Raw genomic sequence first — 11,412 nt, forward strand, 5'->3', positions numbered from 1 at the left:
GGCTTTTATCTGTGGGATTTCCAGTTGAGTCGCCTCGCGGTAGAGTAAACACATGCTAGGGATTGAGCCGCAAAGCGGGGTTGACTAAATCGATGGATATTAATTGCCAGTATTTGGTTTTATTATTTTCGCGGTATGTCACGCAAACCTATAATGCAGCACGGTTTTTTTTTCTCTGCTCATTGGCCTTTTTTACATACGCATAGCGTGTTCGGTTTGAAACTCAATTTATTGTATTTTTTTTATTCTGATCTATTTTTAAGTAAAATAGAAACCAAAATAAACGCTATAGAAATTTTACTATTTTAATTCAATTAACCCGTTTATGTCCAGTTATCCCTTGGAAACGTGAGAGAGCTCACGGTGATATTTTCTCTAAGCCTTACTTCATTGACCGAACGAACATTCACGGAGTATTATTTTTTTCCCGCGGGTTTCTTGGATTATTATTATGAAAATTAGGGACTCACCTTTCCTAGTGCTATAAATGAGGAATCCGGTGTACCAGTTGGTCCCAGTATTGGCCCGGAAATCAGTTTTTCAATTGGAGAAATCACCCGAACCACTGTACGCGGATGAGAGAACTAGAGAAATGATTTTACTGGGAACGGTAAGAGGCAGCTTCACCGCACTACTGTAGCCCGCCTTTCTCTGACGACATGGCCGCTGATATCCCAGCTATTTCCCACCAGAGGAAGCTATTAATTAGATATTTCGATGACGCAGGCGATGACATCACTCTCTTGACCCTAGACAGAGCGTTCAGAGTCCAACTAGGGATTTTAACCAATTTCGTTTATATATTTCAATATATCTATGGATTTTAGGCAAAATAAGAAAGATTTACGTTTGTATATGCTCATATGTGAAGCAACCTTCCAGGGTGAAACTTTAACATTAGCTTCCCATAGAACGCCTGTAGAAATGTTTCACCCGCAATACAGCAATGCTCAGGGAGTAGCTGCCGTGCATGGGCTATAGTCTTATTCCAACGATTTTAAAGTTTCTAATAAGCTATTTAAGTAAATTTAATTCTTGGAAGGTATATTAAAGTATGATAGGTTAATCTGAGTATAGTTAATATCGTAAACTTAAAGAATTTCTATTCTAACAGTATTATTTCAGACATTAACTCATTCCACTTTTTTGCACTGAACGCACGCTCGAGCAATCCAAAATGGCTGCGCGCTTGCCTCAGAATTCCTTGAACTTAATAACCTACGCGAAATGTACAGGATTTAGGATAAATTATGGTTTATCAACAGATTTTAGGATTAAAATAGCTTCAAATAGTGCTGTAAGTTTTTAAATATAAAGGCTTGTTTGTGTATTTTTGAATTTGTAAACAAAATTTACGAATTTAAAAGTAGAAGCCAAGGCTTAAGAGGTATTTATATTACAGATCAGAAGTTACTCTAGTAAATCCCCTAATGAGGAAGATGCAAATTTTGATGGCCCTGATTTGCACGACTTTATTGCCGGTGTTGTACCTCGTGGGGAAACATTCGAGGATTATAAAGGGAAATTAAGACGAGAACCTAATGAATCTGGAAGGTAATTTTCATAGATATTTGGATTTAAACTTGTATGTCTTATATAGTAATGCTTCTACACAGGTTAAGACTTCCACCATGGCTCAAACGAGAAATTCCAATGGGAAAAAATTACCACAAGCTTAAATCCACTCTTAGAGACTTAAACTTACACACAGTAAGTCCTTTAGAATGATAAATAACTTCATTAGAGTTAAAATTCCACCATAACCATAGGTTTGTGAAGAAGCCAGATGCCCAAACATTGGAGAATGTTGGGGAGGAGGAGAACATGGCACTGCAACTGCGACAATCATGTTAATGGGTGATACATGTACAAGAGGGTGCAGATTTTGCTCTGTTAAAACTGCAAGAAATCCACCACCACTTGATCCAAATGAACCTATAAACACCGCTAAAGCAATTGCAGCTTGGGGTCTCGATTATGTTGTTTTAACTTCAGTTGATAGAGATGGTAATTAATTATTAGTTTAAGTGGGATTAAGTAGGTTTCTATATTAAAAGGCAATTAATTTTAACTAAGATTTAAAGGATGGAGGCTCGGAACATTTTGCAGAAACAGTACGGGAATTGAAAAGAAGGTTTTTAATTATTAAAGTCCTACTTAAAATTAATTAAAAATTTAAATTTAAATATCTGTTGTTAAACAGATCTCCTTCACTACTAGTTGAATGTTTAACTCCAGATTTCAGAGGTGATTTAGAAGCGGTTGCCAGAGTAGCTCTATCTGGTTTAGATGTTTACGCTCATAATGTAGAAACTGTACCTCAGCTTCAGAGGTATTCTCTTAGAACCAATTAAGTTAGCTAATTAATTTAATTAATCTTAATAAATAATTAACTAGGCACGTGAGAGACCCAAGAGCAAATTTTGAACAATCATTAAAGGTTTTAAGACACGCTAAAGAGACAAAAGAGGATATATTGACAAAAACGTCTATAATGTTGGGTCTGGGTGAAACTGATCAACAAGTTTTAGATACAATGAAAGGTTAACTAAATTTTATACTCATTTTTAATTTGTAATTAATTAAATTACTACTAGAGTTTAAATTAATTTTCAGCTCTTAGGGAAAATGGAGTTGATTGTTTAACTTTGGGACAATATATGCAACCCACAAAAAGGCATTTAAAGGTTGTGGAATATGTCACACCTGAAAAGTATAAGCATTGGGAAGAGATTGGGAATGAACTTGGCTTTGCCTATACTGCTAGTGGACCTTTAGTTAGATCTTCCTACAAAGCTGGTAAAGTTTAGGAAACATAACATTATATCTTAAAATAATGGCCTTTTTATAAATATAAAAGGGAATATAATAAATAATAAATAAATGATCTCTTATTACAAAATAATTAGCATTTAATAGCCCCTTCCAAAAAGTTTGACTGCCTTGTGCATCTTGTTGTTTAAGTTCTTCGCGCATGCGCACTTTGAGCTAAAAAACGTCATATCTAGGTTGTGAACTAGGCTATGCGGGGAAACTACTTCCTGTTTGTAGGAAGAACTGAACTGACTCAGACTAAGAACATTTTTTCAAAACTTTTTGGAAGGGGCTATTAGTTTAAAAAAAAAAAAACGAGGACTACTGCGCCGCCATTTTGTTTAATGGCGTCACCACTTAGCCCAAACGGGATTGGTTGAATTCTCACAGGCTGAGAGAACTAGGGCATAGCCCACTCGATCACGCGCCTGAGGTTTGATAAGCAGACGCCACTAAACCAATGGCCCATTGGGCAGTTCTCGTTTTTAAGACTAGGCCTAATTAAATGCTAATTGTTTTGTAATAAATAAGAGATCATTTATTTATTTTTAATATTTTTCCTTTTATATTTATAATATGATGTTCTTTTAAGGTATAATGTTATGTTATTTCTTTCAATGATGATCTTGACCTCGTGAAAAATATTGTATTGTTTATTATAGGTGAATTTTTCTTGAAAAATTTGGTGAAAGAAAGGAAAGCAAACGCGCAAAAGTAAAAGCACCAAAATAGAATTAAGTTTATTTAAATATTGGTTAGCATATATGAATAAAAGCTGTTTATGCAGGTAGAAAATAATTTTGGAAGTCTTTCACAGGGTTGATTAATTAATTAATTTACAATTTTGGATTTGAATATATATAGAATTATTTTAAAAAAATATATATTTAAAAATATGCTCGATCATTTCATCCTGGAAATATTTGAATTTTTTTCTTAAACATATCACTGTTGACAAAAACGGATTTATGGGATAAGAACGTCGGATCATAGCTGCTTTAGCCTCTAGTACCATCCTCGCATACTTTATTGAGAAACTTCGTCTGCTTATATTTTGACTCCACCCACAAATTCGATCTCTAGAAGTAGCTATATACAGAATTTGTGGGTGGAGTCAAAATATAAGCAGACGAAGTTTCTCAATAAAGTATGCGAGGATGGGGAGTGAATTTGCTACGCTCAACGTTCTTATCCCATAAATCCGTTTTTGCTGTTGAAAAGTATACTAGATTAGCTCGCTCTACGTCTGGCATAACTTTTGACAGCTTTTTCAAACATTTTTGGGCTCTCTCTGAGCAAAATTGGGTTCGTTTTAACCGGAGTACTGCTTCGACTTCTACTCCTCAAATTGTAACGAAAACTTCCAGTACTGTCATTGAGAGACAAGGAATATTCAGTTGATGGAGATGTAATGGCAGTGTTGTTAAATGATGGTAGTGAGTCCCCATTTGAGTTTGTATAACTTATGGTGGACATGAAGCTATCTTCAGAGCCTTCCGAGTCATTATCACTGTCAGAGGAAGAGCCAACAAAGGTGGAGTCATATTGAGAGTCGGAATAGTTTTCTTCTTCATCGTAGCTCAATGGTCTTGCATTAGGGTGATAATGAAAGTTGCTGTTGCTGCTGCTCAATTTTGATGGTGTTACATTTAGGATTAAGTTTTTCATGTCAGCCATTTCCCTGGCAACTTGTTCCAATTTCATATAAGTTTGATAGTTGTAGTCAACGTAACGAATGTAGTGAAAAATTAAGGTTAAAATCACGAGGCCTGTAGTAATGGTTCTCCAAAATAGAATCCACCAGTTATATTCCATTCTTGATAACTCCAGACGGAAATGGTCTTCGTTACTCATATCCGGACGTTTAATTCGACTTTCAAGGATCATATTAATGGCGTATAAGGGAAAAATTACAATCCTAGCTCCTCTGGTTCGTGCTGGCATGCTGACTAGATACGATGTTGATAATGATGATGTATAGAAAATTACGCTGTCAATGCCAGAAAATAAACCAAATACGGATGTTTGTATCTGCACTATACGGTCGAAAACTTGGTGTATAATCAATCTCTGTTCTTTTGTGCTTTTCTCAAAGTCTTCTATGACTTTTTCCGCTTTCATTTGGGATTCTTGTAAAGTTAGGCCCAAAACTTCCCCTTGTTGAATGATTTTTTGTTGAATTCCGTATGAATCTTTTTGTAGGCTTAGAATTTTATCTTGGGTTGCCCCGCTTTCCTCTAGTTTTGACGCGACTTTGTTTGAAACAAGGGATAATTTCGAAATGGTGTTGATAGTGTTCGCTTGCCAAGCTTCACTTTGGAGGAAGAAACATATGTTTTGAGTGTGGACATAAAACTCCCTATAAGCTGAGAAGGAAGTGTCATCAGCATCCGCCAAACATTCTGTGATTGGTGAATTTATGGGACAACGAATTGCTTTTCGTCCAGCGCCTTTAAGGAAACAGTTGGCAAATGTGAAGGCGAGTTTACGTTGGACATCTTCGGTTAAGTCTTTACATCCTGTTTCCAAATCCATGAGAGCTTCTGTCCAACAAGTGCCATATCGAGGTAGTTTGCTGTATTGGACCAAATTTTCATATTGTTGGCGACCTTCCTGGGCGAGTTTATCATTTGACAATGTAAGTTCGTAATCATAAAGACTATAATCTTCCCTTTGTCCATGTCCTTTAACACTGATGCTTGTTAGTAAAATTATGGTTTTAAACACATTCCAAGCCAATCCCGCCATAATATCGTGGCAATTTTATGATTAAAGGTAATTTAAGTAATAATTAGAGGAAATTAGGCATAATTATACGTTACCACGTTCCTTTTAAAATTCAAATATCCGTTGGAAGCGTGTTGGGGCACGTTGCTAACCTTTCGTCCCGCTTATCTTTTGTTTTCTTAGAAACAGAAATGTTATTGGTCCATTTGAACTGTAAACAACGGAGGGGAGATTTTCTATTGGTCTAAAATAACCGAATCATAGGCCTATGAAATTTGGCGGGAAAATAGCTCCGGTATTGAAAAGCGCGGGAACGAAGTCATTGTTTCCATTCAGTCCAACTCGTTGAAGCGAGGAGCGTGGTTGTATTCGGTTACTTCTAAGTATTTTAGTTTTGTTTTTACGCTTTTAATAATTAATTATAATTAAATAAAGTTAATCGCTAACGTTATAGTTTATTACCTAATTTGTTTCTTAACGGGTAATTAAAAACTAGAGGTCAAAATGTTTGTATACAAGAGAGGTATGAATTAACCCCTTTATTATTATTATTACAATAAGTTAAGTACCTATTTAATTAAATTAAAATTAATAGACGGACGTAAAGAAAACGTTATGTTTGACAAAATTACATCTCGCATATCAAAATTGTGTTATGGGTTGAATATGGAGTACATAGATCCTGTATGTAGCTGCTTCGGCAATGGTTACATAACCCCGTTTTCTTAGACATAAAATAATTATTTTAATTAAACAGCCGTGCATAACACTCAGAGTTGTTAGTGGGTTGTACCCTGGGGTCACTACAGTTGAATTGGATAATCTAGCTGCTGAAATCAGTGCAACAATGACTACAAAACACCCAGATTACGCGATACTCGCTGCTCGAATTGCTGTTGCTAACTTGCATAAAGAAACAAAAAAAGCTTTCAGCGGTAATTTATTTTGTAATACCGGGAAATTAGGCTGATATTTAATGCTGTTTATAATAATTCAGATGTAATTGACGATCTTTATAACATGGTGAATGAAAAAACGGGAAAAAAATCCCCTATGATTTCTGACAAAACTTACAAAATTGTTATGGCTAATTCTGACGTAATTATTAAATTTTGGTTAACGAAACTAACCAAACCCTTTTCAGTTTTCACGCCAATGTTGAAATTCTAATCTTTATTACAGAGATTAAACTCGGCAATAATTTTTGACAGGGATTTTAGCTATAATTATTTTGGATTTAAGGTAATTATTAATTGTATTGGTATTATTTGGGTTTTTATTTGATGGACAGTTCCTCAGTCTCAATTCAGAGATGTTGAGATTGATTTTGAACCATCATAGATAAAAATTGAGCTCTTTCACTCTAAAATTCCCAATCTAAAGCTGTTGTTAGCTGGCTTAGGTTTAAGTGGTATTTTGGTTTTTGCGAGCCCAAACAGTCAAAGTGCAAATTAGGCTTATCAACCAGTGTTTCTAACATTATTTTGACTTTCTTCAGACTTTGGAACGTTCCTACTTGCTTAAAATAAATGGCAAAGTTGTAGAACGTCCTCAACACATGCTGATGAGAGTTTCTGTTGGCATTCACGAAGATGACATTGACGCAGCCATTGAAACGTACAATTTACTTTCTGAGAAATGGTTCACTCACGCCTCTCCAACATTATTCAACAGTGGCACTCCCCGACCTCAACTTTCTAGTTGTTTCCTTTTAACCTTGGGTGAAGATAGTATCGAGGGTATTTATGACACTCTGAAGCAGTGTGCTTTAATTTCCAAATCCGCTGGTGGTATTGGGGTCAACGTTCACTGCATCAGAGCTACTGGTAGCTATATCGCTGGAGTAAGTCATCAAAGACCCAATTCAAGCTTCAAAAGTTGATGTTTCAACTGTTGTAACTTTTTCTTTAGACCAATGGTACTTCCAATGGTTTAGTTCCAATGCTTCGTGTCTACAATAATACAGCTCGTTACGTGGATCAAGGAGGAAATAAAGTAAAATAATTAGTTATAATTAATTTTACAGCATTGTTACCAGGGGTGTGCGAGTACTCGTTAAGTTCGAGTATCGAGCCGAGTACTCGACTCGATACTCGATAACAACACATTGAGATACTCGAGACAGATTTGAGTAGCTTTTTAACATTTTAAATACTCGACAAATACTCTAGTCCGAGGCTTACAACTATAGCAGACGATGAGTTCATGAGCATTTATTTTGAAAATCACCTGTTCAATGTTTAATTGATCACTAACAATCTTTTTGAACTAGTTAGATCATATTAGATAATTGAACATCTTCGTTATTTTTAAGAAATTTACAAAATTGCTACTCGACAAGTCAATATTTGAGACTCGATAATTACTCGAAAGAACAAACAAAATTTGACCTATCTAAATACTCGATACTCGAAAGTATTTTTGAGACTCGGTTCGATACTCGATTAGAAATTAGTTTCGATACTCGCACTCGGCTCGAAACCGAAAAAACGGGACTCGCACACCACTGATTGTTAAATTTAATTACAGCGTCCTGGTGCCTTTGCTATATATTTGGAACCATGGCACGCTGATGTTTTTGACTTCTTAGACTTGAAAAAGAATCACGGGAAAGAAGAACAAAGAGCTCGCGATCTTTTTTACGCTCTTTGGATACCTGATTTGTTTATGAAAAGGGTAGAAAACAATGGAATGTGGTCCTTAATGTGCCCTGATGAAAGTCCCGGGCTTGCTGATGTTTATGGTGAAGAATTTGAAGCCCTTTACACTAAGTAATGTGTATTAAATTGAGCTCCCAAGTTTCAAGATGAACTTATCACGATGGGTAACTTAATATTTTAGGTATGAAGCTGAAGGTCGTTACAGAAAGCAAATTACGGCTCAATCTTTATGGTTAGCGATTGTAACGAGTCAAACTGAAACTGGAACTCCTTATATGTTGTATAAGGATGCATGCAATGTTAAAAGTAACCAAAAGAACTTGGGAACCATCAGGTGTAGCAACTTGTGTACAGAAATAGTTGAATATAGTTCTAAAGATGAAGTACGCTGGCCTTAATTAATTATTTTAATTCATAGCGTACTTAATTAAATTTAATTTAATTTAATTGTTAATTTTCTAGATTGCAGTTTGCAACTTGGCTTCGATAGCTTTAAACAGATTTGTGACGTCTGATCAAAAATTTGACTTCAATAAGTTGAAGGATGTAACCAAAGTAGTCACCAAGAACTTGAATAAGATTATTGACGTTAATTTCTACCCGATTCCCGAAGTAATTATAATTTAAAATCTCTTTATAATTAAGTTTAGTCAGAAGTATATATAATACTTCTCTTCGAGAGAAGTGTACAAGCACAAAGCTGGGTGAGTGCAACGTCACTCTTCCCAACATCGGAACACTTAAGAGCAAGGTTACTAAACCGAATCACATACACGATAAATAGTTCCCTCTAATACTCTATTAGCGTTTAAATATTTGGCAAGACGCATGCATGCGCTTGTGTGTTTTTGTCCCACGTCAAGACAATCAAGGTTTGTGGGATGATTGCTGGGGATTTAGTGCCAAACAACTATTGAATTCACCTTACGGTGCGAGAGTTACCCATTTGTAGTTTGATGAGCGGGGAAGCAAACTAAAAGGGCTCACTCGCCTGGGAAGAATGACGTTACATGACTTAAGCATTAAGAGGATACAGAGTGTCATCCTTCTTCTATTATCCCCTTCTGGTTTAGTTTATTAATTTAATTTAATTCAATTTTAGGCTGAGAGGTCAAACAAAAGACATAGACCCATTGGAATTGGTGTTCAGGGTTTGGCCGACGCTTTCATTTTAATGAGGCTACCTTTTGAAAGTGAAGGAGCGCAATTACTAAATAAACAGATCTTTGAAACGATTTACTACGGTGCCTTAGAAGCCAGTTGCGAATTGGCTGAGAAAGAGGGAACTTACGAAACATACCCTGGTTGTCCAGTTTCTAAAGGCATTTTGCAATATGATATGTGGAATGTTACTCCAACTGATCTTTGGGATTGGAGTATTTTGAAGGAAAAGATCGCAAAGTATGATATAGTAATAGTTTAGTCATGGATGAAGAATGCGCGTGAGGAAATTTGTTTTCACTCTACAGGATCGGCAACTCCCTATCTCGAACGACAGCTTATTATGTATATACTCTGTTACAACGTCGGTTGTCAGCACGCGCAAAGCTCATTCTCTATGTAATCTAGCCTTGCGCGTGCTGACAAGAGACAAAAAACTTCAGGATATTTTAAACTGATTTTAAATCCTGAAGATCCTGAAGTTTTTTGTCTCTTGTCAGCACGTGCAAAGCTACATTACATAGAGACCTAGCTTTGCGCGTGCTGACAACCGATGTTGTAACAGAATGTATACAGAATAAGTTGTCGTTCGAGATAGGGAGTTGCCGATCCTATAGCGTGAAAACAAATTTCCGCACGCGAATTCTTTATCCATGGTTTAGTTTAGTATTTTGGGCTTAAACTTTAATTTTTATTTAAAATATAGACAAGGAATTAGAAACAGTCTTCTCGTAGCACCGATGCCAACAGCTTCCACCGCTCAAATTCTTGGAAATAATGAAGCTATTGAACCTTACACTAGTAACATTTACACCAGACGCGTTTTATCTGGAGAATTTCAAGTTGTCAACCATCATTTGTTGAAGGATTTAACCGAAAGGGGACTTTGGAATGATGATATGAAGAATTTGATGATTGCCAATAATGGATCCATTCAGGTATGATGACTTGCGCCTTAGTTTAAACTTTAAAGTAAGCTTAATCACTTAGAATTAAATTAATTTAAATTGGCAACAGGATATCCCAAACATTCCGCAAGATTTGAAGGACCTGTACAAAACAGTTTGGGAGATTGGGCAGAAAAATATTTTAAAGATGGCCGCCGATCGTGGTGCATTTATTGATCAGAGTCAGTCATTAAACATTCACATGGCTCAACCTAGCTATGGAAAACTTTCCAGTATGCATTTTTATGGCTGGAAATTGGTACGTTACGTTACGTTACATTTATGACCAAGGCTTAAGTTAAATACTATATTAACTATTTAATTTATTAATGCTTAATTAAAGGGATTGAAAACGGGCATGTATTATTTGAGAACCAAGCCAGCTGTCAATGCAATTCAGTTCACAGTTGATAAAACTGCTCTCAAAAACTATGCAAATGGCAAAGTGCCGGTACAAAATGGTGTTGCCACTCCTACGGGCCCCACTCAAAATGGTCATCATGGCGAACTAAGTGAGGAAAGTAAAGCCAAACAGGTTGAAGGACTAATTTGTTCATTGGAGAATCGTGACGAGTGTCTTATGTGTAGTGGTTAGATTCATTTTTCAACATCGTCACCCAAAGAAACCCCTTTTTAAATTAATTTCAGAAACAACTTCTTTTAAGTTTTTTTGTCTTTTATTATTGTAATTATTATATAAACATTTTTTCTTGTAATTGATGAACGAAATCCCAAAATGTTTTGTCGGATTTAGGTTTAAAATGATCTGAAGTGATGGGAAAACATTTTATGACGAAATAAAATTTGTTTTACAATGTTTAACCACGTGTTTTTATTATTTTAAATTTTCAATGCTTGAGTAGGATTTAAAGGAATAATCCTAATAGACCCTTTCCGTGTAAAAAAGGGGGTGGGTAACCCCCAGTTTCGGGACATACATGGAGTTTTATCTTTTGCCATCTCTGCGCACTCTCATGACGCGAAATTATTACAGCGCAGGCGCCAAAAAGCGGCATGGAAGGCAAAATTTCACCCCCGTGTCTTCCCCCTCTTAATTACATCGAAATAGTCTCACGTGGCAGTGGAGGCCATTTTGTCAATTT

The 11,412-nt window shown here is 35.9% G+C and overlaps 4 protein-coding genes and 1 non-coding gene across 10 annotated transcripts in view; 3 read left to right on the forward strand and 2 right to left on the reverse strand.

Annotated features, from left to right (window-relative positions):
- Positions 1-767, reverse strand: part of fid (class I SAM-dependent methyltransferase fire dancer) — a 42,976-nt gene extending 42,209 nt beyond the window's left edge. For both annotated transcript variants that reach the window (XM_089845325.1, XM_089845324.1), the window contains exon 1: positions 471-767. The gene's annotated coding sequence lies outside the window, so the exon portion shown is untranslated. The remainder of the gene's footprint in view (positions 1-470) is intronic.
- Positions 1-3,612, forward strand: part of Las (lipoyl synthase, mitochondrial) — a 73,435-nt gene extending 69,823 nt beyond the window's left edge. For 3 of the 4 annotated variants that reach the window (XM_089845337.1, XM_089845336.1, XM_089845334.1), the window contains 8 exons: positions 1,403-1,554; positions 1,617-1,710; positions 1,770-2,007; positions 2,077-2,134; positions 2,204-2,332; positions 2,398-2,543; positions 2,617-2,799; positions 3,477-3,612. In XM_089845337.1, the coding sequence (XP_089701463.1) occupies positions 1,403-1,554; positions 1,617-1,710; positions 1,770-2,007; positions 2,077-2,134; positions 2,204-2,332; positions 2,398-2,543; positions 2,617-2,799; positions 3,477-3,532 (1,056 nt within the window). In that variant the 3' untranslated portion in view covers positions 3,533-3,612. Of the gene's footprint in view, positions 1-746; positions 1,298-1,402; positions 1,555-1,616; positions 1,711-1,769; positions 2,008-2,076; positions 2,135-2,203; positions 2,333-2,397; positions 2,544-2,616; positions 2,800-3,476 lie in introns of those variants that run through there. The other variant, XM_089845335.1, reaches the window with a different exon arrangement.
- On the reverse strand, positions 3,529-5,736 carry LOC149653987 (uncharacterized). 2 transcript variants are annotated; one of them, XM_089845332.1, is made up of 2 exons: positions 5,637-5,736; positions 3,529-5,427 (listed from the first exon to the last, which is right to left on the reverse strand). In XM_089845332.1, the coding sequence occupies exon 2, from the start codon at positions 5,347-5,349 to the stop codon at positions 4,045-4,047; it is 1,305 nt and encodes a 434-aa protein (XP_089701458.1). In that variant the 5' UTR covers positions 5,350-5,427; positions 5,637-5,736; the 3' UTR covers positions 3,529-4,044. The 2 variants fall into 2 exon arrangements, with proteins under 2 accessions (XP_089701458.1, XP_089701457.1); XM_089845331.1 differs by having other exon boundaries at positions 3,529-5,736.
- Positions 5,737-5,905: 169 nt separating this feature from the next.
- Positions 5,906-11,131, forward strand: RnrL (Ribonucleoside diphosphate reductase large subunit). Its single transcript, XM_089845328.1, has 14 exons — positions 5,906-6,064; positions 6,137-6,225; positions 6,299-6,476; positions 6,539-6,639; positions 6,724-6,783; positions 7,040-7,384; positions 7,453-7,536; positions 8,071-8,312; positions 8,383-8,584; positions 8,664-8,813; positions 9,304-9,602; positions 10,069-10,300; positions 10,380-10,568; positions 10,653-11,131. The coding sequence occupies exons 1-14, from the start codon at positions 6,046-6,048 to the stop codon at positions 10,902-10,904; spliced, it is 2,442 nt and encodes an 813-aa protein (XP_089701454.1). The 5' UTR covers positions 5,906-6,045; the 3' UTR covers positions 10,905-11,131.
- On the forward strand, positions 6,823-6,982 carry LOC149653989 (small nucleolar RNA SNORA79). The gene has a single exon (XR_016370774.1). It is a non-coding gene; the product is annotated as a small nucleolar RNA SNORA79 (small nucleolar RNA).
- Positions 11,132-11,412: the final 281 nt, after the last annotated feature.

Source organism: Phalangium opilio, unplaced genomic scaffold (assembly GCF_054372755.1).
Source record: "Phalangium opilio isolate 3A_F unplaced genomic scaffold, DU_Popi_V2 ptg000079l_1, whole genome shotgun sequence".
NCBI classification, from domain to species: domain Eukaryota; kingdom Metazoa; phylum Arthropoda; class Arachnida; order Opiliones; family Phalangiidae; genus Phalangium; species Phalangium opilio.

Coding starts and splice junctions, on each gene's coding strand:
- LOC149653987 (XM_089845331.1), bottom strand. CDS start 5,562: ATGGCGGGATTGGCTTGGAATGTGTTTAAAACCATAATTTTACTAACA.
- RnrL (XM_089845328.1), top strand. Junction 7,537..8,070: donor TGGATCAAGGAGGAAATAAA/GTAAAATAATTA, acceptor ATTTAATTACAG/CGTCCTGGTGCCTTTGCTAT. Junction 8,313..8,382: donor TTTGAAGCCCTTTACACTAA/GTAATGTGTATT, acceptor TTAATATTTTAG/GTATGAAGCTGAAGGTCGTT.